This window comes from Perissodus microlepis, chromosome 4 (assembly GCF_051167445.1).
Source record: "Perissodus microlepis isolate ML-2025 ecotype Zambia chromosome 4, ASM5116744v1, whole genome shotgun sequence".
NCBI classification, from domain to species: Eukaryota; Metazoa; Chordata; class Actinopteri; order Cichliformes; family Cichlidae; genus Perissodus; species Perissodus microlepis.
Window position 1 is genome coordinate 2,985,487 of NC_140464.1, and position 27,180 is coordinate 3,012,666.

Below are 27,180 nucleotides of genomic sequence, written 5' to 3' on the forward strand. Positions count from 1 at the left end.
CATTGTTTGTAGAGGCTCAAAGGATTAAACAAAGTCAACAGTGATGGAGAGGCACTGATCTTCTGAAGTATTTACATTCGTGTTTTTTGTCTCTCCCGCTTCCCCCTGAAGGCGCTTCTATATTTTTCCACTCGCGGGCTTCGGTCTTTGAGTTTGTCTTTCTCCGGTTGGGTAAATGGCAGCCTCGGCGACAGACAGGTGCTCTCCATCATGCGGCCCCAGAGGGGCTCCGGCACAAGACAAATGGGTCTGGAAGCGTGGCCCCGCCCCCATTCCACCTGGCTCGTGTCACGCGGCGTCGTAGCAATGCCGCGTCGTGGGACTTGTAGCGTTACCGCGAGCCCCGGCGCGTCCCGAGCATCCAGCAACTCATCACTCACCACAAAACAGCGGAGACGCGGAGGCTGAAGTAGACAAGTTTATTAATGATAATAATGAGGATGATGAGGATGATGATAATATTAATAATTAGTCATAATTATAATAACGTTAATGTCATAATAAATAGAACTCTTCATCTGAAGCACGTAAAGAGAAGCATACAGAAAGAGAAAAAACAAAAACACAAAGTTCAGAGTACAGAGCCAGAGGAGGGGGCGGGGACTTCTAGAGACATTTTTTTTTTTTAACCTTTCAATATATCCATTTAATTTTTTAACATTTTTTTAAACTTTATTTAACTGGAACATTTACAAAAGGAGAAAGAGTTAGATTTTAAAAAATCCTTATAAATAAATTTCGTCATTATTAGAACAAAATACAAGATTTCAGGGGAGTCGGGATGTTTTTTTTTTTTCTTTTTTCTTTTCCCCCTGAAAGGACAGCCGGGGGCGGGTGGACGGGAGAGGAAAGGGAAGGCAAAGGTCATTATGTACAGAACACCAGGAATACAAAAGGGGACCGGTCAACTCACATACTAGAAGGCTGGGGGCGGGGCGGGGCAGGGGGGGATTGGGATGGTAGTACTGGGGCGGGTGTGCTGGAGGCGGGGACAGGGCAGGGGACTCTCAGAGGGGACATCCTGCTAGTGTCACAGCTCAAGCAGTTGTGCTCAGGAAGATCAGGACCAGTTCGTTATACTAAAGGCATCTGAAGGAAGGAAGGAAGGAAGGAAGGAAAGAAGGGAGGGTCACTTCAACCCCACACACACACCCACCCCCGCTCCATCCCACTGTTAAGGCGCAGGCTGGAGTTTTAGACACAACAAATGGATGCAGATGTAAACTTGGAAGTTCAGACTTTGCACCAGCGGACAGAGACAAACAGCCACAGTTAAAACGACCCCAAAAAAACAAAAACATGAAACAAAAAGTCCCTAAAAATTTTCATGTATCCTATAATCCAGACTTGACCACTGGAGAAAGAGACATTACAAACATCTAACTACTCAGATTACATCATTTAAAATGTAGTAGATACTTTTCATATTGACACGGATCAAAAGACTTTTTTTGTTGTTTTTTTTAACTGTTCGAGCGCAGCTCCCGTGAGGCTTGGTGAGCACGTTTAAAGGAAGCTTTGTTCACAGGAGCTGTTCTCAGTCAGAAAATGTGACAAGATAACTTCATGCAATGAAAGCTACTAGGACAGAATTCTACCCGTAAGCAGGATGAGCTCTATTCTTTACACGTACCAGCAAAAAGTTATAAAGGACAACATTTTCTCTCTCACTCCGTCTGTTTTTTCTTTTCAAGATAATTCAAAAGTTGGCCAAAAGTCATCTGTAAAGCTGTTTACACGCTCGAACACTAAAGAGGAAGCGATGTACCCACGTTGTGTGCACACGTGTAGTGTCGTTGTTTTAATGGGCAGGAATGCAGGTGAAAATCACCTTGAAGCTGTGGCTCTAACGTGGTGTTCAGACCAAACATGAAACAGAGTTTCACTTTGTGTGACTCTCATGAATGCGGTTGCTGGTTTTGGATCGTTTTGCGACCCCTAAATATTCACCCCAGCGACCGACGGGACGCCCGGTTCCAGATTTCCTCTGAAACTTTCTCCAAACTCTTCCTTCCCCCCTCGTATCTCTCGGATGCTGAGTCAGGGGAAGCAGCTGATCGGCTTTAACAGCACAGCTTGAAGTGAATTTCTCGCTGAAACCCCGCGGCTGTTTATTTGCCTCTATTTTCGCCTCACCCGGTGCAAATCGGTTTGAATTTGCACCTTTTGCATAGACTGTGTGTATCAAAATTGGTCTGACACGTCATTAGATTTAGCGATGGTTTAGTGATATTTGCTCATCATAGTCATGTAAGTTGTCCAGTGTGACGTAAAAACTCTGTTTTCATTCTTTGTAAAACTTTTTTTTTTTTGTTTTGTTTTGTTTTTTTAGTACAAGGTAGAAAAAAAAGCGGGTCGGGTTAATTTCTAAATGGAGTCATCGCTCGGTTTTCCCAGCGGAGGGGCGCCAACGCCGTTTGCAGCACATGTAGCAGAGCAGCATCATGGAGTCGAGGCGTGTCGCTATTCTAAGTTGCTAAAGTGTTTCTGAAATACGTTGCTGGAATACTGAACGGTGACCACATCGTTAGTTATTTGATATATCGCTCTAAAATACTGTGTACTTACATATCTATAAAAGAATACTGGCCCATATAAATCCTCATCAGAATGTCCTGCTGCCTAAACACTGGTGTGAGCGCCGGCCTCAAAAATCCAGCGGACTCTAAAGAGAATTGCACGAAATCCCGAACTACTCTTACTAAAACTACGACGACTACTGTGACTAATATTGTTCAGAGGAAAAACTAGAGAAACGGTTATACTGACTGTGAACCACTGTACTGTAAAAATTCAAGTTAGCAGTTAAGAACTAAAACCGTGGCAGCCTAATATATTACATGCGTCTGCATCGTCGCCCCGTAGAAATGCTATATATTGACCTCTGACATCAAATGCAATAAAATGAGCAGAGGTGCAGTGTAGTATCGTGAGTGTGTGTGTGTGCCAGATGTATCTGCAGAGCTTCATTGTTGGCCAGAAACCGTTAAAATCCCAGCAGGGAGCCACACTGTTGTCCTTGATTACCACGGAAACACACACTATAGTTTACTCTGACCTGAACCCACACACACACCTCTGCTGCCACAAATACTCACCAGAGCACCAAATGTGGATTAATCAGCTGCTGGAAACAGTCCCTAAGTAATGCACTTCAGTTTGAGCAATGCTTACAAAAAGTATAGCGGCCAGCTGCTTCTTCGGTTTTAAAGGGGACTTATTTTAGGTTTATATCATATATGTGAGAGATTGCTGAAGCCTTCGTTTAATTAGGCGAACGTGTGTTATTGTAATCCCTGTGAGCTGAAAGCTTGAAGCGTTGGATCTCCTTACACGGTCGTCTCGAGAATCTCCCCTCGCCTGAAGCTCTGGGAGCCAATCAGGAAAAGAAAGTAGGATTTTAAGACTAAAGGCGCCAAAACGGCTTTTCCAGGAGCGGCGTAACGAGCCAGGATACGATCGATACGAGTTTTTTAAATATGCGAATCACACATAATAGATTCTTGTCTTCACTATAAACCAAGAGACACGGTCAAAGTGGAAGTCAGAAAAACAAGAAACAAACTTACTTTTTTTTTGTGTCTTGTGTTGAGATTTGCTGACAAAATTAAAATGCATAATAATACCAGTGTTATCCGTTTAGGTTTTATCAGCTAGGAGTTGACAAGAAGAAGTAGAGAAAAGTGCTGTCTACCCAGAATGTGCCTATCACACATGACATCAAGTGTTCTTGTTGCAGAATGCATAGATATTTCAGTGGACAAAATCCGAACATCTGACCAAAACCTAAAGTTCGTTAAAAAACAAACGACAAACTGTGGCTCTTTATCGCTGCTGATCATGTAGTGACCATTTAGGTTTCCCCCTTTTTCCTTTCAGAGAAGCTCTGCTTTCCACAAAGTTGCCATCGAAGTAAAACTCCAGCCTGCTCCTGCGTTGCTTCTGACCTACCGCGGGGCTGTAGTCCCGTAAGTAGGCCAGAGGAACCGCGTGACTCTCGGAAACAAACCTACAGGTATGAAGACGCTAAGCCTGCGTGTGATCGCTGCATGGGAGAACGAATGACCGACTTTACCCCAATTAGACTTCACGACAGTTAGTTGGCATGATATAGATACTCTGTAATATATGAGAAGCTGTTTACGGATGAACAGAGGTCGCGTGGGTAGGAGCCCTGATTTAGAACAAGTACTTTTTTTTTTTTAACCTGAAATAAGATGAAGTTAATCAAGAAGTGTGAGGTGAGATTTACTGTACAGGATATTAACAGTACACACTGTAGTTTTGTACAGGAAGTCAGGAGCTTAACCTAGTCTTACCCTCTTGTAACAACTCACACAAAACCACTACCAAGTAGTGTACCCTGAACTCTCAAACAAAGTTGTGCTTCACCCGAACCCGCTCGCCTCTGATAAAGTTTCTCCTCAGGGCCAGCAGGTTGTTTCCAATACGCAATAAAACCGCCCGCCCACCAGGGTCAGCGCCAGAACAGCGGCTCATAAACCGAGGCAGCTGCCGCAGGAAGCCGCGAGCCGGGCTTCATCAGCGAGGCTCGTTACGTTACCGGGAGAGCGAGCTCTACCTCGGCGGTGATGAGCGAATAAAATCTGGGTCACGTCAATACACATCCGGGCTCCGCCGTCATCACCGAGTCCCGCTGTCTCCTGATCAAAGAGCACTGAGACTGTGTGTTCAAATCATGCTTTGGTTCAAGTAAGAAAAAAAATCAATATTCATAAACTTTTTATCCCACTAAACCTTGCGCTAATTAGCAAGTGCTGGAGCTCCGGCGTGGGGCCGGAATTAGCGCGCAGATGTGGTTCTTTTTGTGAAGTGTCTGAAAGTGGGATGTGGTGTTTTGCTCAGAGTGGGGCACAAAAAAAGAGGGAAAAAAGCAGTTTGGGGATTGTGTGTGTGTGTGTGTGTGATCCTGCCTGTGTTGTTAACCTGTGTGTGTTTGTGCACAGTATACATTTGCTTGTGTGGTAAACGTGGGATTCGGGGGTGATGTCGGGGGAGATCAGTTCACACTATCACCGTCACACTTTCAATCATATAACACATGATCACATGTTACAGTAAATATCAGGGACATATTTAGTGGGAGGGGTCTGATATCTATGTTGGGGGCCAGAGGCTTTCCTGCCCACCCCCTCTATTCCCTGACATCACCACAGCCCATATAATAGATATGTATATATATTTATATACAGAAAAAGAATACATACTTATTGGACACCCTAGACATTAAAGTACATTCAAAAACTGAACCAACATTCTTGATTTAACACGTTTACAGTGATTTTTCCTGATATAAAGAATTAAGGTTTCGCTTCCACCAAATTAAAACTTTTTTTTTCCTGTTTAAAACTTTCAGTGCTGCAAAAAAATACAAAAAACACACAAATAAATATTCTCAGAATACACGGACAAAGAAAAGTTGACATATTTCAGCCCTAGTTCCTCGATTACCGTTGGATGGGCACTACTGTATTTCTATATGTTTTATCTAGCGACATAAGTCTATATGCCTCAGGCTTGTGTTTTGGTTATGCACCTGCTGATGTAGTACGATGGGATTATTCGATTATAATTCAATTTGTTACATGGACGTCGATGAGTTATTCTCGTCAGGTGGAAACGTGCATCCTTGGTAGTCGTACGCACCTTATCGTCGCGTTGGTCTGACAGTTTGTCCGTCGGTGCGGAGTGACGCAAAGGCTTGGGCTCGGAGTCTGGCAGGTGAGTAAAGTCGGCGACTTCTGCGCCGTGTTCTCTAACTAGTCCTTAGTCAGTGACCTCTGCTGGGGCGTGGAGAGGGGCAGACGGGGAGGCTCGGCTTTACACCGTCTCACCGTCCCGCCGTGGCTCACCCCCCCCCCTCCCCAACGCTGTAAACCAGTGATGCTGCCCATTGGGGAGGGCGGGGATGCCCAATGGTGCTGCCGGGAGGAAGTGACATCACAACAGTATCCACGGGGGACGCTGCTAACGCTAGGCGCTGCAGGCCAGTGACACCGCAACAAGGAGGAAAGAAGGAAGGAGTTTTGGGGAGGTTGGAAGGAAGAAGGCGGAGCAGTGAGACCAGGAGGTTGACTCCACCCACAGGAAGTACAGCATAGAAAGTGCTTCTGCCTGGATGCCGAGCTCTCCCTGCCACCTTTTCTGTTTTGTTTTTGTTTTGTTTTGTAACTTTTTTTTTTCTCAAACACGACCTCGGCGACAGAGCAGTGTGCCACAGAGAGAGGAGGGGGGGCGGGGCTCCTCCCTCCTCCTTCCTGCATACCACAGAATCAGCATCAAGGGCCAACTGTTCATCTCCCTTACCAAAAAACATAAAAACAGATTTGTACATATATACTGCTTTATACACACTTTTTTTTTTACCATTGTAAATCACAAAAGTATAGAAAAATAAAATGTTTTATAATAACGGGACACTTTTCATTCTCTCTCTGTCTTTTTCTACCCGGCAAAAAGGTGGTCCCTGGTGGAAACTGGCTCACTCCGTCTGTCAAGTTTGTGGCTGGTTTGACACCACTGCCGCGGCGCCACTTTGTACGCCTCCCGTCTTTCCTCGCCAGCCTCAGTAGAGGGACTCCTCCTTGTCTTCTTCTTCTTTTGTTATTTTCTTAAAGCTAGTTCTCCTCTCTTCGTTGTTTTCATCTGTGATGTCCATCAATACTGAGTACAGCTCTTCATTTTGTATTTACTAGAAACAGGGGAGAGAAGCGGGGAGACTGGTGAATATGCAGAAAGTTATGTTTCTGATAGACATGCATAATGAGAGGTGCTGTGAAGAGTTAGTGTGCAGCAGCTCGGTGCAACTTTGTGCCTCTCTGAGTAAGTTTTTTGGGGGCGAGGATCGTGTCGCCGACAGCATAGTTCTCTGAGAGAAACCAACACTGGTAAACATATGGAACAATGTATGGAGTAAACAACCCGCGCTCGCTTTAAAGCCCCCTCCGCCCCATCTGTGCAATGTACACTAAAAAAGTTCATAAGTTGAGGTTAAGACACGGCGTGGAAACCGCCAACAGGAGCCACAGCGTTTACAACTCAACTGCGAAAAAGTTTGGGAGCTCGGCGTCATTCGCGTTTCATCGCGCTCTTGTAATGCGGCATAAAAGAAGCGGGAGTAGAGGTCTCACGCCTGCCAAAACCAGAGCTACTGCTCTCCCCAGGATACAGATCAGAGCGAGCTGTAATCGTGCGAGTGGAGATCGGCAGTTTGGCAGCGCAAAGTGAAAAGTCTCAGCGTATAATGGGGCTGGATGGCAGCTGGGGAGAGAGGGGTGGAGGGGTGTGGGCGAGGCGAGTGTCCCGGGACCCTCGTCGTGACAGACGCTTCCTAATTCACAGTGATCTCCAGCAGCTCTGTTGAGCTTCTGATGAAAAAATAAATAAATGAAAGAAGATGAGGCTTTAATTTCAGAATGGCTTTGTAGTGCATCACCCCGCCCAGTCCCCCCACCATCTCCTAACCAGCAGAGACAAACAGTCAAACAAGTGGCGTGCTCAATCAGCCTCCACCCTGCACCCCCGCCCCAATCTGGCTCTTCCCAGAGAGGAACTGGCCCAAGCTTTTCCTCTCCTCTATCTATTCTATACCTCGGATTTACTGAGCGCTCGCTGGGGACCCGCCATACAAAAATATCCACATGCGGTCTTACGGCTCAGCAGGGAGGGAGCACAATAGCGCTGCAGCTACATATAGGCCTCGCTGTCAGGCAGCCTGGAACTGGAAGGACTGCAGACACAAATATATTAATCACCCACGGATGTGAAGAATTCAGGGGAGGGGATGGTTCAGGCGTGAGAGCCTGTGCTGCTCTCACTCATAGTTTGTGAAGTCTGCTTAACAATGTGCATGTTAGCTTTGAGCCCTGCGGACAGTTTGGGGTTTATTTCCTCAAATTTTAATCTGTTTGTGCTGCCACCGTGCAGTGAAGGGGAGCGGACGCTAGTTTGGATGTTGCTGGAACGTTACACGGACTAAACAGTCGCTGGATCATCATTAAGACAAAGGCAGAGTAGGTGAAGATCCTTAAACACTGTCACCACTACAGAAAATAATCTTTGAGCTCTGAAACCCGCCCTTCGAAATCCGAGGTGTGTAATCACAGCTCAGAGGGGTTTGAAGCTTATTTATGCTGCTCATCACTAACAGAAGTGAGGCTCGCAACACAGAACTTATCCAAGTCCTCAACACCTTCAGCTGCACGCAACCGCCTCCACAGCGTCATCAGGTAGCTAACCGACAGCGTCCATCCGTCGCGTTTTCCCCTCACAGTTTCTCCCTAACAGCATTTATGGTAGTGAAGGTCCTCAAAAACACCAAAGACTCCTGAAAATAATCTTTCGTCTAAGGTTAGAGGAGACCTGCTGAAACCAGCTGTGTGGTGTAGCTTCTGAAGCTAATTTTGGCTGCCCGTCATAAGCAAACAAGTTTGCAACCGACCTGATTGGCTCCCACGCAACCTTTTTCATCAGTTACCTCAGCGGTCACCATCCTTTTTTGTGCCACGGACCGGCCTTTAAGGTGTGGCGGATAAATACAACAATGTAATTATGTAACTTTATTAGCAGCGTCCTCCTAAAATGCGCCAACAACATTGAGCGTAGCCTCCTCCTCTCTGCCCCTTAATGATCTGGTCGTTATGGTAACGGCTAAATATTCCTTTCAAAATAAGACACAACTACAACACGGGAAACAGAGTTGACTCTAAAAACCATAAACTTCACACCTGAGCCTCAACTCTCGCGGCCCGGTACCAAACGATCCGTGCCCCAGGGATTGGGGACCGCTGAGTCACCTGACCAAAACAACCAATCACAACAGCTGATTCAGTCTAGCACCACCCTATCAGTTTATGGTGTTAATGGCCTTTCATTTTTGAGTTTGTGTTATTATATTTCCAGTGTGACACTACAGCTTCAATGTATTCATCTATTTTCCACAATTTATTATTAACCTTGTGCTCTAAGTTACCCATTTCCTGTTTGGATCATTTGAGCGTGATCAGATCAGTCTGTCAACCAACACAACTTATAATGACAGGAATACACGACAGTGGACGAGCAGTTACCTCAACTTAAATTATTAATAGTCTCATTTTTTTAATCTTTTGTGTCCCCGCTGTTTGATTTTGTGCCACAAAGGAGCAAAACGGCAACTTTAAAAAAACTGAAATAACAAGTGTAAAAGAGCTACACGTAGCAACAACTTGGGCTTATTCGACGCTTAAATCTCAATGAAGCGAAGACGAAGAAAAGATCTGTACTGACTATTTTTGGTAGGAAATTTAGACTGTGGTGAGAAAGTCTTAGATTGACAACAGCAACAACAACATCCATGTGTGAAGGCAGACATGATGATCATATAACTGCTTTATTCTGACACTCAGAAAACAATCAGAGGTTACTTATATATATGTCACATATTGACAACAAAAGAATTCATGAATAAAGAAAAGGCTCATAATAGTATACTTTTAGCTATGAAATTAACCCAAAAGAAAATTACTTTACACCTTTCAGACAATATATTTTCATTATAAAGAGAACATAGAATTCAAGAACAAGTTCAGCTGAATTGAAAATACACAGATGACCCCACTTCATATAGGAATACATATAAAACAGTTACTCAGAGAATTGTGATATAGTGTGTGTGTGTATGTATATACATTTAAATGTATTTACAAGTACAGTAACTTTTTTGCTTGGTTTTCTTTTGTACAAATATTTTAGGTGGATTAATAAATTCACCTGCCAGCTTATCAGGGCTTAGTGAATACCTATAAATATAAACGATGGATGAAGAGTATTTTCAGCTGATATGTAAACATATATACTACTATTAATAAGTACCAACACATATTTGGATCAATTAGAGGTCTAGTTGCATATTAAGCTGGTTGTGGAATACAACTAAAGCAAACAAACCCAAAAATATTAAAGTGTTTGTATAATAAATTCACATTTAAGTTACCTTTGACTTACATAAGCATAATAAAAACGGCTCAGACCTCTACAATACTGACTGCCAGTTATTAATGTTATATCTTAACATTTAAGCCTTGATAAGCTGACACTGAAACGGTTAAACAATGCTTATTTTAACTTTTTCTGTAAACTGTTGACAAACCCGTGCAGACTGATAGGAGCAATTCCAGATGACAGTACTCAAAGTTGTCCCCGGAATAACATGACGGAGGGAAAAAGTGGATGTGCATCCCCAAATAAATCTCCATGTTCCCTTATTTGGACTGCACGTGCTCATGCTAATGCTTTGGCAAACCCTACATATATTATATTTTTGAAAATCACTGAAACAAAGTTCAACTTACAGCGTAAATCTTGATTTTAGATGAATCCGTATCCAGTTTTATATAGAATGTGATCATTAATTCGTCTCAAACTCGTGGCCCGAGGGCCATTTGGAGCCCACGACACCCCTACTTATCAAGGCCGTATGTTAACATGAAGAAATATAATGTAATTTGATCCTTGAAGTTACTTTTTTGTTGGGAGGATTTGTTTGTTGTTGAGTGCAATGTTAAAAAAATGATTTAATATGAAGGCAACATTGGCAGAGAGCACAAACATACTGAGGGATTGGCTGTGTTAGTTTAGTGAGAGAGTCACAAACTAATGTGGACACTTATATCTGAATTTTTAGAAATGAACAAAGTGATAGCAGAAGTGCTGCCACGTGTGTGGCCAGAGAGGACCAATGTGTTTATTTGGTAGTTCAATGAAAGGCTTCAGTCATTTAGGAATGAGGGGGAAAAAATGTGTTCATGTTTGCAGTTTTGTCTTGTTATAAAGTATCTGAAATTAAAAGCAAACAAACAAAATGCTACATTATTGTAAATATTTTTGGGTGTGTTCTTGTTTCTTTTTGTACTACTTGGTCCTCCAATGAGATGACAGTATCAGCAGTGGCCCACAGCTCATTCCAGTGTGAGACCTCTGCATTAAAACAACAGAATCTGTCGTTTCTTAAAAATATATTGTTTATGTTTGTAAACTCTGATCATTTATAGTAGTTTTGTAGCATAAACGTAGTTCTTCCTCCCCACAGTTGATAAATTCTTCTGTTGTTTATGAGAGCGTCGTTTGTGGTAGAGCTGTGATCTCCAAGTTGATTGGCTAATAATCTATGGTTTGGACAAATTTGAGGTAATTTCTACCTTTACACAGAATACCTTTTGACATTGTTCTGACAGTGATCAAGCACGATCACTATCTGGCAAAGCATTAGCATGTGCACCTGCTCCGCTCAGGAAATTGGACGTCCAAACATCCTTCATGAGGTAAAATAAATGCTGGAGCATGATCAGATCGTCATTTTTTCATTGCCACTGAATCTTTTATGAGGTCAGAGCGTCTGTGTCGTCATGTTATTACAAGGACCGTAAGAGTGAAGTCATGCAAAACTGTTAGCTTACTGCAAACTACAGTGTTTTAGCGAACTGCCTTCACTTCCCCGTCTCCTCCCTCACACTCTCAAACATTCTAATGCATATATATATATATCACATAGGCACACACATTCAGCTCTAAAAAAGAAAAAAATCGATTTCATTCCAGTCTAATAGTGGTCACTAACTGAACGCCCACACGTGTACTCTGCTGCAGAGTTTATGTGAGAAACTCCTACAAATGTACAATCAGTTCTCCCGTTTGAAAATGGTAAAAATAATATTCAAAGTTTGTTCTATAAAAAACCCCAAACGGTGCGGAGCGTACGTACTAGCATACAAAAGGAAGAATAATGTTTGTTTACCTACGTAAAGACTTTTCTTTTACTTATGAGATAATGGGTGTTTTTTTCTTTTTTGATATACAACATTACTCTATATCATTTTAACATCTTGACTAAACATAACTAGCTGTATATGATACTTTTTTTTTATAAATATATTACATCTCAAAAAGGAAAACAAATAAAGTGCAACAAACAGATATTTTTTTAAGACCACAACACTTTGAGTGTGAGTACATAGAAATTAAATATTATTGGCAAAAGCTTTCAGTTGCATTTCCGTAGCTGCGCTTAAATCTCGACAGCTAACAGCGGCTACACAGAGTTTCTTTTAAATCCACCTCACGCAAAAGTTGTAATAGAAGCCGAGGCGAGTAAGTCTGCACTCTACACACATTTACATTGTGTCTTCTAACTCCTGGGTGCTTTCATATATAATATCTTCCTGGACTTGTGTGTGTATACAGTGTAAAACGTGTTATACAGTATATGTCTTAATATATATATCATACAGTAGTTTTAGTAAAGAACAACAGTACAGTCTTTATTTTATCATCATGGGGTCTCTGCTTAAAGAAAAAACTGAAAAATTAGCTCTTCCGAAACCTGCTGGTTGTGTTAGAAAGGAAACTGTCCTGCCGGCTGAGAAGTGAGTAGCACTGTAATCTAGTTTGTGAGTTTCAGTTAGCTCATCCTGAGGTAAAACATTTTGTGCAATGCTTAAAAAAGAGAGCGGTGACTTGTAGAAGAACAGCCCTCTGTCAGGGTTAACCCACCTCAGTGCTGTGTCATTCCCGCGTCTGTGTGAGTCCGTGTGACGGATGTGTGGGGTTAGCGTAAACCTTGTGTACAGATCACCCCCCGTGTTGTATTAGTGAGAATATGCAACCGTGTCTTCTGCAAACTCACTTCACATGCGACTATTCTGCATTTAACAATGGCGTTTTGGGGAAACGTACACTGCAGACACACAGAAACCGCTGCACAATGTTATGCAAATTTTTGATTAACCGATTTACCCATTTAGTCAGTGAAGTGTGAAGAAGAAATTGTTCGCGGGGCTTATCGTGACTTCCCAGAGCCGAAAGCGATGGCTTCAAATTGTCTAGTTTGCTCAACCAAAAAAGCCAAAACAAAAGATGCTCAGTTTACAATAAGACGCAGCCTCGCTTTTGAAAAGCTGGGAGCATTACTTTGTCTGTCAGTAGACTAATCAATTATTTGACTAATCCTGCACATCAGACATGTAATAAATTCCACTGCAGGTTTTTGGTTCATATGACAAACATGATATTTAAAAATGAATCTCTACATCGTGTTTCCAGCGCACGTACGATATCGTTATGGATTCCCTGCACTCATGTTTCAAGTGTAATTAATTTACCCAAAACAAACAACGTTCAAGATGAGCTTTACTGACACTATAATAATTATTTTTTTCTTTATAAACATCGTTACTTTAAGACTGAGGCCAAATATTTCAATTCATTTTCTTTCCACGAAGCATGAACATTTATTTGTTTAACTTTCTGTGCGGCTCGCGTTGCAGAGTGCCCTCTGGTGGACAAACCTGTTACTCTCATTGCTTTTCAGCTTTTAAATCCGACATTTGCCTGACGGTGAATCGGCTGGATTTTAATGCAAATTCTAGATTCCCATATTCCAGTACTTGGTCCCTTTATCCTTTCGAGCTGGAATTCTGAGGATCGCACAGTTTTTTGGCGCTGTTTCATTTGTTTTTGCTGGTTTGTATTTTTTTTAATGACTTGTGTTAAAACCAGTGCAGGGTAGGGTTTGGTCTGCTTCGATGGCTACAGCGACACAAACTGTGCGCCTCAGAAATGTGTTGATGCGACGCTACAAAGACGAAAACTAAGTGCATTCATGAGCTGAGCTCCAACAACTTTGCAGGTAAAGTTCTGTTTACGTGTCGTCAGAAGAACTTTTCAGCCAATTCAGAACTTTTGTATAATGTCTCCTGCGGTTCTGGAGGGGCGGTGTAAAGCAGAAGAACTAATTTTATCTCGCCTGGGAGAAAAAAAATCACTGGAACAGGATCTAATAAAAGACAACTATCCCTTAAAGTAATTTAAGGCGGCTTAAAGCACATGTTTCATGGTCCTATCAAATTTCTAAAAATACCAGTGAGCATGAGATAAGATGCGAACACAGGCCGCCGGTGGGAAATGCAAATGCTCATATTTACATTCAGCTGTACTTATATGAATCGCTGCACATCAACACAGCCGGTGTCACATTTCCCCCAAAACACAGCAGCTAATGCAGAACAGTTGCATATAAATGCACGGTGCTGGCATATGAGCATTGTGAGTTCAAGACAGAAATCTGACCTTCATGACCCTTTACTCTGCATGCTGTCATACCACATAATACAGCTTGTAAGGCTCCACTGCAAGTGCACAACAGTAGGACACTCCAATGTTTGAGGAAAAAAAAAGAAAGCAATCAGAGCAGTGCTGTCTTTGAACTAAGAATTACCAAGGCATGCTCGTCAGCATTAAGACTGAGTTCTGTACTTCTGCGTGCTGGATGAGTCAAAGATTCGATGATAAAAGCTGGGAAAGGAATTAAATGGGATGGATCAGTGTTCACCATCAACCTGATTTCTCTTTGTTGTGCGTATACACACACACACACACATATATATGTATATAGGATAGAAATGCCCCAGTATATTCTTAGTCAGATGACAGCAGCTGCATATACACACCTCTGAGCATGCACCATGCGTGCTGCAGTAGGCTCACATTGGTTATGGTGACACAGCACCCATATACAGCAGTCAAGATAATGCACATGTGCATAAAACTTTCCAAAAGAAAACCAAAAGCACAAAATGAATACGAAACAAGAGCAGACCAATGATGACATCAAAAAGGTTGTTGTAGAAATATCTGCTTGCGAGTGTCAGGGGGAGGGGCTCAGCATGTGGACCTGGAAGCTTTTAGTTAGATTTAACTCTCCGCCAAGGACTGGGTGTTCGCTCGTTTTGTGTTTGTCTTTGTATTTTATTTTTTTAAAGAGAGGATTTTTTTTTCGTTTGTTTGTTGTGGGTAATGTCTCTGTCTTTTCTCGCTTTTTTCTTTCTTTTAGTAGGGAGTGAAGCGACTGTACCCTCCTCTGTATAGGCTAGCCTGCAACATCAAAGATGAAAAAGTACCAATCAGTATTCAGGTGACAGCTAGAGTCGGTTTCTCTTTCTCCACAAATTTCCTTCCTTTTAACTTATTGAGTTTTCATATCGGAATAAGTTTTTCAATACATATAATCTCGACACAGATTGAGAGTTTGAGACACTGAAGCCAATAACGGGTTTTGTTGAATAAATTCCCTGATTGCATACAATCCGAGTGTGTGTTAGGAACGGGAGGTAAAGTGGATTGTTGGATTCGGAGCTTAACTAGTGCAATTCATACAGAGGAAATTGTTTATATGCATGTAGATAGAGCACTTTCTTGAACGGCAAATACATTTTGATTTCATTACGCTTAGAAATAAATTGAAAAACAGAGATTTTTGTCCTTTTACGGCCGTAACAATATCAGAGATTGGACTAGAGCAGAATAAGTTCTGAGAGGTTTAATCATGGCTCCTTTTCAAGTCTGGCAGAGGTGCCTGCACCTTTCTGGAGGGCCAAACCACCACAGGATATTAGCCCTTAGATTTAGCACCATGCTCAAGATATCTAGGGCAGACACACATAGAGCATGCAAGTGGGCCTATGCATGCACACCTGCACATGCACGCACACACACGCAGTCCTTCTCATCTTTCAGTGGCTCTGCTGCAATTAGGAATTCAGGCAAACTCCAAAGGCTACCGAATGTCTTCAAAGGCTAATTTTGCCTAATTTCGCGGAGCCGTCTTGCATGTACAAAACTTTCTGTAAGCTGGAAGTGAGTAAAGAGAATTTCCAACCTCAACCTCAGAGGAACTAATTATTGTATAGCTTTTAAATGCAAAAATGACTCCTCGCTGCAGGAGAACCATTAATCAAATATGATTAAAGAATTAGGAACCAAACTGGTCTTTTCTCTTTAGCTTAGGAGTTTATTAGATGTTGGCCTCAGCACAGCCTGCATCCCAGTAGCCTCGCCATTTGTTCAGCGCCCCGTGAACCCACGAGCACACACACACACAAACAAGCCTGCGTTAGCTCCCTGAGCTCCCAACACACACCACATTAGATATTTTTTAGGGTCCAGATCCTGACTTCTACATTCGCTGAGAGGACGATTAAAGTGTCAGAGGAATGGAAGGAAATTTGGAGGGAAGAGAAGAAAGAATAAAAAACATTCAAGCACATTTTTTAATTAAGTAAATGAAGAGGAAAAAGAAATGTCTTAATTAATGAAAGCTTTTAGCTAGCAGCTGCACCGGGGAACTGTACGCTTCTTTTTTAAAGTTGTTGAAAAATCGCATGCATGCTGTAATGATGAATTTGAGTCATTTCTCAAGCTGAGAACACGCCACCGATCAAGCTTGTGGGCAGGAGAGGAGGGTGAGACAACTCCCTCCCTCAGTCTCGCTCTCTCTTTTATGTCCCACGGCACACTGCTGCATGCGTTTGATGGGCCTTAATCTCTAGGTTTGGTCTGCGAGCCCGGCCCCAACCCCCTCCTCCTCATCATCCTCCTCGCCGTCGTAAAACAAAACCAAAGAGGAACTCTCAGTTTCGGAAAAAATCCTCGTTTGTTTATCGTCACTTTTCATCTTTGATGTTACAGTAGCTGCAAAAGCTAGCTAAAAACAGACATTAACAGTTCAACCTCATCTTTTCGGGTTCGGTTTGACTGAATGGGGGGGGGGAACAAAAAGAAGATGATCTGTCGCACTCGGGAGCAAGTTGAGCGATGTAGGATGAAAACAAAGCTTGGAAATGTATCTGTTATGTAACATGTAAAGCTCGTGTTGGGAGAGGGAGAAAAGACTGCAGTGATCACTCATTCTCATTTCAGGAGGAACTTGTGTTAGATCAATAGTGCAGGAGGTGAGCTTGCGTGGCATAGCAGAAGTTTATTGCACTTAATATCTGAGCCAATTTCCACATGCCAGGGCTTCACAGTACTGCTCAGTACTGCCCACTAGGGTGTGCCAGATAGCATGACAAAAACCCGAATCGATTAATGAACAACACGTAAATAAAAACCAGTGACGAGTGAAGTCTCTGGTCTTTATTTTGGAGTGTGTGTGTGTGCTGTAGCCTGTGTCATGGAGGGTGCAGACAGGAACAGGCGGTGCTCTCATAGACTTACCATGGTCCCCACACTGTATGTGGCTGCAGGGCCAATCGTGTGGTGATAAGGGTCTGCTGTTGCATAGACTCTGCCATAGCTGCACAACAGGGGACAGAGAACGCGGTCATTGATCTATCATTGACGAGGAGAGAAGAACATTTATGCATGCTTGTTTAATGCTCAACCCCTCAAGTAAACCCTTTCAAGTCTCTAACGCAATCAATTATTTCCCTCCCCGGCCTCCTGGGCTTCCTGCTTTATACAAGGTGGTTCAAAAAGGGGAGTTCAAAGGTTGGTGAATTATACTTGTCTTTTCATTGTCATCTTGATTAGCTGGATAGAATAGGTAATGAGCGGAGGGAGGCAGAAAAAGAAGGATGCAGAGGAGAGAGCAGAGTTGGTGCTGGAGGGCTCGCTCTCTCAGCCTGCTCTTGTTTACCGAGGCTGCACACTGGGCTCACGCCCCTGTCTTTTCATTGTTGCTGGTTTGGAACTAATCCTTCCAATTTCCTTCTGAGACAGGACAAGATGTGTGCGCTTTATTTATTTATTTATTCGACTTCACATATTCCTCTATTTACTTTCTTTTTTTTAGCTCTTGCTTGCAAATGAGGGTCTGCAAGGAGCAGATAAGGCACACCCAGCCAAGGACTGAGGGCACCAAATCAACCAGGAATTTAAAAAAAAAAAAGGAGTGGAGAGAGGAGGAAATTCTCCTAAAGGAGACAACAAGACGTACGACGTTCACGGCTTTCGTACGAGATGCGTTGAGTTATATAAGATCTAAATATGGCGCGGCCCATTCGAGTCCGTCGGCACCCAAGGTCAGCGAGCAGGACGTGAAATCGGAAAGGCTGTCTCGGCTCCTTGGGGAGGAAGCCCGTGCCGTGAGATGGTCAGGGGAAGTCTCCGTGGTCCTCTTATCTTCAGTGAGCACTGAACCCCACAGGCCCTCTAAGGCTAATACATCTCCAAAATGACTCTCACCAGAGTGGCGCCGCTGACGAACAGCAGGTCAAACCACCCTGCGCAATGTCACAGAGCCGGCTGGAAGCTAGCAGGGTCTCTACGATGTGCCTGGCTCCTGTGAAGGCCTCTTTGATTCATCAGCCTCGCCTGTACCAACTCTCTTTAGTTACTTAAAGGGCTTTGGTAATGCAGCCTGTGAGCGGTGTGGGCTTTTCGGATAATAAATGTTTCATATTTTGCAGGGTCTCACACGCCTTCCTCAATCCCGGCGACCTCTTTTTTTATGATTGGCTGACGGCTCCGCGGTAAAGTCTGATAAGGTACGGCTGAGACAACACCAGCAAACCCTTATTGATCCAGTGGGCATGACCGCTTATTCAAAAGGAAACAAACAGACAAAGCAAAACAAACAACTTGGGGCGATTTATATTAAATCTCAGAGAAAAGTATAGGCGAGAGAAACACGAATTAAATCACTCGGAGAGGAAAAAAAAGCCGCTGTCCAATTTCTGCTCTCGCAGAGCGCGGCTGCTCATAATTCGAACCGCGGCGAGGCCTGATAAATCTTACATTATCGATATGATCTTCAGGCTCTCAGGCAGGGTGTACGTTATCACAAGTGACATGCTCAATCCTTCCCAGATTAGATTCCCAAACCGGCCCACATCCCGGCTGACAACGGCTTTCGGGGCCGAAATGAATCAGCGACGCCTCCTCAAACAGAGCACACCTGAACCAGAGTGACATCACTCAGAAGTGATAGAGTTCCCGCTGGTCCATCTCTGCCTCTCTCCGTCTCCCCACCTCCCCTCCGCAGACCCGAGGCCATTAATAAATACCGCAGTGATATACCCACTCTCCCCTCACAAGCGGAGAGTCACGACATATATCACTGCTTTTCTCATCGAGTCCAACAAGGTTAGTCTTTTTTTCTCCGTGTGCGTGTGTGCTCTTTAGCTCCGAGCTAAAAAGAATATAGCGGTTTGCCTAATAGATAAGATAACTCGAGAGGAAGAAACCCAAAATAACCCTCCACAGAATATTGTAAAATGCTGCCGGAGCAGCCCCCATTCATCACACACGCTCTCCTACCATCACGTCTCCTGTAGATATGATCATTTTTGGTGGGAAAACACTAATTATTTAAAGCTGAAGCCCACCCTTTGTTACTCCGACACAGCGATGGCGGCATTTATGAGATTTATGAGGACATATTTAGAGGCGCACTCCTTTTTCCTTCTCCCAGCCTGTGGGATCAACTTGTTGCTTTAAATCAAAAGTTCTCGGGAGCCGAGTCGGACACATCGGAAACATGTCCGTGTTTTTACTTTAAATTCAGCATTTTCTCAACAGCTGCTCGTGGAGAAAGAAGCCTGTGCCTGCTCTGCAATGCATTTCGGTTTCTTTAAGCACTTGGGAAAAAACGCTAACGATGGCTGAAGTCAGCCTTGTCTTATGGAATTATGGGAAACATGCAAAACAGCCTCAATATTCCCAGTTACAACCAATAGACTATGTGCACGTTAGCATATGCTATTTCCAGTGTCCTGTTCGCGCCCTGTTTACGGTCCAAAACAAGTTAAGCAAATGAATGAATCAAGCGGCGATTTACATTTCTCTAGATGTCTTGGGCATTTACCCAATATATCTGTAAATGATGTTCATCGACTTGTCAATATTTTTCCCCGGCGTCTCAGAGAAAAGGGATTCAAATGTTATATTTCTCAGCTGTCCCTCGTTTATCGCGGGTGTTACGTTCTAAAAATAACCAGCGATAGGTGAAATCAAGTAGCCAATTTTATTTTTTGACGGTGCAAAACGTTTCGTGGACATACAGTACTGCACTTCAGAGTCACACTGCTAGCGATCGATGCAGCGATTCTGTACTGTACAGGAGAGACGTCACGGAGGAGATCGTCTGCAGCGATCAGGACACAATGTGACGTAAAAAAAAAAAAAAAGCATGCAAACTTGCACTAAAAAATCTGCGAAACAGCGAAGTGAAAGGTGAACCGCGTTATAGCGAGGGACCGCTGTAATTTTGAAGGTAAGTCACAACATACTCTTCGTAAATACTAATGTACAGAAACCCTTACCAGCAATCATTCATTTTTTGTGTGGCTTTTTTCACAGTTTGTTAACATGCTGTGTAGGTGTGTACTTGACTAGCTGATCTCGACATAACGGGGAAACATCTGGTTTGACTATTCTTCGCCTGTTTAAATCATAAGACCAGTCATTATACAGAGATGTGCTTCTGAATGTGGACGATGTGTCTTCTGCTGCAGTGATGTAAACAACTGATCGATCTAAACGCTTTAAACGTCAAAATTGATCATTAGATTTTTTATGACACAACAGTGGTGAGTGTTCCCACCTTCTGCTCTTTGTAACTTAACGCGATCTTTCCGTTTTTGAGTTTTGGACATGATTTTGGAGGATATCTTGACCGCAAAGTAAAGCTACCGTAAATGTACAACCCTACATCCGGTCTCAAACCAGGAAGTTAGCATTTTCTCGTGCACAGGGTCTATTAATTAATGACTTTATGGAGATTTTTGTCTTTAAAACCCCTCAAATTACATACAAGAGAATCAGTCTTCTACAATCTGAGACCCTCACCTGTCACTGTAAGCAGCGGTGGTGGTGGGTTGGGCAAATCTGTATGCTGCATAGCCACCCTGTAAAAGAACAAAAAAATACCACCATATTTAATCAGTGATTACCTGTGCAGACAAAGGTTAGCTCTCAAAGACACAAGAAAACAACCACTCGCACACACACAGCCTCAAATTGCCTTAATGGTTAAATGTCACCACGCAGTAGTTTGCTCATCTGCTCACACTCCCCGACTGCAGCCTCCCCGTGAGACACCAGAGGGTGCTGTTTGATATATGGTGTGTTAGGCAGGTGGTGGCAACAAGAGAATGAGTGATGTTCTGAGAGGCAGCGCGTTTAGGGGGAGCAAGTCATTGTCGCACCGGAGGCTCATCCGAAACGCAGCAACGGAGGCAACGTGAGCCAAATCCCCACATTCGGCCCATTTTTAGATTGAGGGCGCGCCGCTGCTCCGTAATTGAAGAACTCCCCCTTTTTTCCCTTATACATGACCCCCCCGGCTCACAAAAGAAGTAAGAAGGCAGAAGACGGTCGGACCATTGGGGAGTCAGGACCGCTGTATTCATTTGCCAGAATGGGGAAGGAATTAAAGACCTCATTGTGGAGTGCTGCTATTACTCTCTTTGAAAAATGAAGCTGTTCTCCCACTGTTTTTCTATTAGTGCCAGTGGAGTGTGTGCCCATCTGTGTCCATACGGTGGATAGGTGGCTTTTAATAATGCATGTTTTCATTTATTTTTAAACTCAAGGGAAGGGGGGTGTCCGATGCAGAGCGACATCGCGAAGTAACGGTGAGTCGGCCGAGGTCGCGGGTGCAAGCGAAATCGGGGCACCGGCCACGGCGATCGAATTCCGCTCCTTGATGTTTACCAAGGGGACAGGAAGTCACAGCAATTGAAGCGGATGACTTCCTGTGGGACGGTCATGCCTTGGGAATGTGTTGATTACAGCAACAGCCTGAACAAACACGGGACAATAAATCACTCTCCCACATTGTCAAATCCTGCACGCGGCCGCGCAGCACATTTTTTATTTTGTCATGGGGAATATGTGGGTGTGCATTCATGTATGTGCGTGCCGTGTGTGTCTATGCATGCATATGCATTAGCGCATGCCACGTATGTGCATGCATTCGTCCCCCCCCCCTTTCTGCTAATGTATTAGCAGAAGCCTTGACAGAACAGCTGGCTGCTTTTGACAGCACGCCGGTGTCCACTGAATGATTGTATAGGACACTGAGGGCTGTGGGACAGCTCCCTCTTGGTCACTCGAGACCTTCACATACTCTCAGCCAGTCTGAAGCAATGCAGTGGCCATTGCCAAAACTAATGGCAGTAAAGCACCAGGGGCCGGCCTGACGGTTTGAGTGATGGACCGACCTGGCCAGGGCTCGGTCAGGGGACATAGCTGTGTAGGACTTAGCTGGAGGTGGCTAAATGAGCGTGAGAGACAAACAACATCGCTCAGAGCACAGCCCGGGTTTCTTCCACAGTGGTGGGTGTCCCTACAACAAAAGCCGGTGAAATACGGCCCTATCGTGCGGGCCGGTGTGTAAGTCATAGATCACTTGGGTTTAGCATTTCATTCCCAGACACCGGTCTTTGTCAGGGTGAAAGTGAGAAGGAACTGTCATTGCTGCTGCTGCACAGACAGTCATCTCACTGCGGTGGAAAAAAAAAAAATCAAAGGGACAAATTACATTCCTCGCAAACGTCTGGACTCGTGTCAAAGTGGGGCAGCGTGGTAATTTCAGCATTATCTCCACAGAGTCCACGCTCTTCTCTGTCAAGGGCGAGGTGCAGCAGGGCCGGCCCCCGATGTGACCCTGCCTGCACGGACAGCTCCAGAGGGACAGTTAATCCCTTTATCTGCGGCTTCTCTTATCTCCCACTTGCTGATGGCTGGGAGGAACCGGCTCCACTCAGGCCTGCGCAGACCCCTTGGGGCAAGCAGGGGATATCCCAGCCAAACCCTCGGAGTGAATGCAAAAACACCAGAGAGGTAACAAGAAGAACGAAAGCTGGCGGGGCGGCGGGGGGGACTTAAAAACCTCCAGACAAATCTAAAGGAATAAATGACCTAACTTGACATGGGACACTGAGTCAGGGTCTGCCTCTTTGCCAAAGTCTGAGATCATAGGAAGAAAAGAGGGAGAGGAGGGAGGAGCTGAGGGGGTTTTAAATTTTGTTGTTGAGTTTCTTGGCACAGTAGACAGAGGCCTAATCGACGCCGGCTTGGCAGCGAGGCTGGGGGCTGAGGAGATCACGTTTTTGTCTCCAGGGCTGGGCTTCTTGTCTGTTTCATCTAGAAGAAAAGTCAACTGTACTTACATAGATCTCTGCACCGTAGAAGCCATCTTGGTACACCACCCTGTGAACGTGCGAAACAGGAAAGCACAGTTAGTTGATTTGGACTGCATCCGACCCCACCGACTCTCAGCCTTTGCCAATTTTCCTATTTTGACCATTTGCAGGTCTGTGGGGTCAGCTCTTAGCAGCTTTAGCTCGCTGTACCACAAATAATGAATGACACAAACTGAAAGGTGTAACGGTTTCACAACCCTGTCCAATTTTCTGCTCTGGTAAAATTGTTTGTCTTTCCAGTTGCTGCAGTTGCTATCAGGAGGGCTGGCGGTGGAGAGGTAGGACAAAAGAAGGCAGTGAAGGAGCTGCGTCACATGACTTGGCTATATAAATCAACCGGCTGCCATCAGCAGCAAAGGGGTCCCCGAGTGGGAAGGAGGCAAACGGGGATGTGGGATTTCTAGTCTCAGCTGCGAGTCCCACCGCACTAAGACAGATCCAGATCTAATCACAGATAGACAGCTATGGCGGGGCAGCGGCCAGCCTCCGTCAGACCTCTCCCACGGCCACACAGACCAGCGCTGATAAGAGACGAGTGCGAGGCAGGCCTGCATAAAGCCAGGAGATCAGCACGGGCCCCGGTCACAGTCCAGTGAGATCTGACTGGTAATACACTATCGCAGCTCTCACCTTGACTTTGTCAGTTACTCCTTTGTCAACACACGCTGTGCAAATGTAAGGACGGGCAGGGTTCGGTTATGTATATCCGCAGATAAAAAAATATGTAAAATTACAGCAGCAATGCTGCCTGGCTATGTTAGACAAGCGGGTTTCCTGCAGGAGGGCACGGTCTTGAGACGCAACAGAAAGATTTCTTTTAAATTATGAGTAGAAAAGCAAAGTTTGGGCGTGTGCACTGTCGGAGCAGTTTCATTCATACTGCAGCGTGAAATCTAACCAAACGACAGCTATCTATATAAAAAGTGCTCGTTGTGCCAAGTTCAGACTACACAGTATCAGCCCAGTTACGGCCTGACACTAATGATGTCGTGTGCTACTTTGCATCAGGAGGAACAGTCCACAACACACATTTTGTCTTGATGTCTGAAAGAGTGTATAAAAGCTAAAACTCTCAGCTATGAAAAGACAAAACTTATCGTACCAGACAAAAATATCGTGCAACCCGAACCGGGCCTCGGAGGGTCAGTACTCACGCTCCGTAAGCTGGGATTGGTGGTGGAGGTGGAGCTGTGCGGAATGTGTTGTACACAGCCCGTCCCCGTCCCCGCAAGTGGGCACCCCTATAGGCCACCGTAGCGCCTGTGGCAGGGTAGGGAAATCCTGTTACTATGGAACAAAAACACACACGAGAAGAAGAGAAAATGACTTTCAGAGAACATCCTCGACTTGGCATTGCTTACCTTATGACAGAATACATTAGAGAGAGACGTGTGGCACTGCTTTCCCTATGACAGAATGCATTATAGGGAAGACAAGGAAACAATAGATTTAATCTTTTCTAGGTGCGCCTCATCGAGCACTCTCCCCTTTCCCAGCTCGCTGCTTTGTGCCGTACTCAGCAAGGATCCACATTTGCTGTACGCATCCTTTCCCGATGCCTGGTGAGGGGCAGCCTTGAAGCTGGGCAGGTAATGGATGCAATACCACTAGTTTCGCACCACGGCTTTTGCATAGTTTAGACACAATGGGCTAGCAACAAAGAGCAGCGGGAGGGTGGACGGGGTAGAGGTAGAGGGCGTTTCTCGGTGTCGGGCGGAGACAAACAGGCGGTAAAGGTTGTTGAACAACTTGACTAGACGTTCTGAACTTCCCCGAGGGGAAATGGAGCAGATGGGCAGGACAGCCAAGTCCCAAACCTCAGCATGACCCCCATCTCCAAACCCATCTGGGACCATCTTTAGCCAATCGCACAGCCACATGCTCTGTCCTCTGCTGATGGCTACCACTGAACGCGAAAAGGGTCAGTTGGGGTGAAAGGCTTCGGGGTGATGAGTAAGGGTTGGTGTGACGGTGCGACAAAATAGCCACGGTCGCAGATTAGAGGACAGCCGATGTGATCGTCAGCTCTCCACTTAACCTTCAATCGGTCCACTGGCTGTCTGATTACAGGCTGTGGAGGTGCATACAAACACACTGATCTCTAGACATGATTAAGCTGGCCTCTACTTTTCCAGCAATTGTAATTCCCTCACTGCTCCCTTCCCTCTGGTCTTCGCCGTCTGGTCCATCACAGCACAGTCAGCCCCGTTATTCTTTATCCCCAGGAACGCCCCTTCGTCACCCTCTCCTCACCTTACTCTTTGCCTTATTCATTTCCACGACACGCTTTGGATGAATTCATCACGGACCGCTTCACTTTCCCCAATCACAGATCACTCTGTGATGGGGAGCCGTGGAGCTCGAGTCTGATTTGGTTTGGTGGGGTGACGCGGTGCCTCGGCTGGGGTAAATAATGCGGGTTAATAACACGCATCCGGCCTGTTTCAGACGACCCGCCAGTCCCTCGCAATCTCCGACAAACTAGACTACAATGAAGATCCATGGTAGCTCGTAGGTAAGCGGTGCTGTATGGGTTTGTGCCTGGGGAGTGACAGCCTGATGGTACTCTGCCGTGTGCAGCGCCAGCCCTGCATTTGGTCGAGACCAGTGAGCACCCTAATGGACGATGCTCACCCTAGCCTCGCTGCTTCAATAAAGCTGACAGGGAGACAGATTAGTGGTGCTTTTAAAAACACAGAGAGCCCGGTTTAATGTCTTCTGCCATTAACATCACGCTCCATTAGTGGGTCCGCACACATATTCAAACTTTGCGTCTCATTTGGCCAGGTGACGCCCACACATCACCCGCCCACCAATGTGCAGGGTGCTTTCTTTGCTGCCAACACACCCGTGGACGGCCTGGAGTGGGACGGTGCCCCCTTTGCCTCCCGGGTGATTTACAACGCTGACCTTGACATTTAAATTAGTCCCTCCTTTTTTTGGAGCAGTGGACATTTGAGCGCGGCCGCTAAAGGGCAAAAACAATCCTCCTTGATAGTTTTCGAGGTGCGTTGCCCTCTTCTTAACAAATCGCCGCTGTTTCTGGGCTCCCACAAAGCCCAATTGCTTCCTTCTCTTTTTTTGAAAATTTGTATGCAATATGCATGCGGTGATGTATGTGAATGTAAACTCATAATGAGTTGGCGATAGGCTACACTGCTTCAATAATAACCCATAAATCAAAGGCGCTGTCACACCTTGGTAAGCCCATGAAAAGCAACAACAGCAACAGCGTATGAGAGCGCAAACCTGGTCTAGCCACCAAAGTCAAACACCCTTTCCGGGAGGGGGGCTGGAGAAAATATGAGTTATGCGCTGAAGGGCGGCGGGGTCACGCTGCACCTCGTATGTCATATGTGTCAACTTGAGAGAAGCTCAATACCTGCAGAGCCAGTTGGACCCGAGGTAATCCCGCTCTGTGCCAATGATGGGGTCATAACCGGCTCCCATAAAGAAAGATCTGATTTTCCACAAGGTTGATCTCTCTAATACTTCCTGCTCAAATACATCGGGCAATGAGCACTTAATCCACGCACTGGGGACCAAAAAAAAACAGCTTAATCTAATCAAGAGTCTGGAGCTTAATTATCCCCCTAAAGTACACTCCAACAATGAGAGGATCTGTCTACATATGTTAAGATGGCAATTAGCCTTTCTTTTCTGTCATTTACACAGCTGGTAGCTTTTCACGAGTCCTCAGAAAAGAAACCTCCACCTTAGTCGCAGAAAAATATGAACTGGCGAATGAAAAGCTACTCATCTCCTGTCTTCCTGGAAATTAGCTGCCGAGAAGAGCCGAGCCATACGAAGGGATTTCTAAGTGACAGCTGTCCATGGTGCTGAAAACATCCAGCGCAAGTTTGCCAATTGCAATAAGATGAGCTAAGAATGCAATATGCACGGGATGTGCCGCTCACCCTGACGAATGATGTCACATTAACAACAAATAACGTAAAACAGAGTCCCGACATTTGTGCTGTTTGTAGCTACACACCTACTTGCTGCATCTGTATGGATGGAGCCAGACTGTTGTCATACTATATTTGGATAGCGGAGCACAGATTCTGGGGCTTGTTCTACAAAAGTTTAGCGCTCACTAACACAGGATAAAAATGAGCACTGGTACTGGATGCCTACCAGCTACCTCACACTATGATTTGTGCCACAGCCATGTGCTATTGCCAATCCCTCCATCTGA

General features: G+C 44.8%; 1 protein-coding gene across 11 annotated transcripts in view; it reads right to left on the bottom strand.

Moving 5' to 3' along the window:
* Window positions 1–405: 405 nt before the first annotated feature.
* LOC146388024 (RNA binding protein fox-1 homolog 3-like) overlaps window positions 406–27,180 on the bottom strand; it is a 428,590-nt gene continuing 401,815 nt past the window's right edge. For 10 of the 11 annotated variants that reach the window (XM_084925113.1, XM_084925106.1, XM_084925110.1 and 7 more), the window contains 5 exons: window positions 24,137–24,269; window positions 22,950–22,989; window positions 20,623–20,681; window positions 17,050–17,128; window positions 10,677–14,928 (listed from right to left, as the gene is read on the bottom strand). In XM_084925113.1, coding sequence (XP_084781239.1) covers window positions 14,884–14,928; window positions 17,050–17,128; window positions 20,623–20,681; window positions 22,950–22,989; window positions 24,137–24,269 — 356 coding nt within the window. In that variant the 3' untranslated portion in view covers window positions 10,677–14,883. Of the gene's footprint in view, window positions 6,713–10,676; window positions 14,929–17,049; window positions 17,129–20,622; window positions 20,682–22,949; window positions 22,990–24,136; window positions 24,270–27,180 lie in introns of those variants that run through there. The other variant, XM_084925103.1, reaches the window with a different exon arrangement.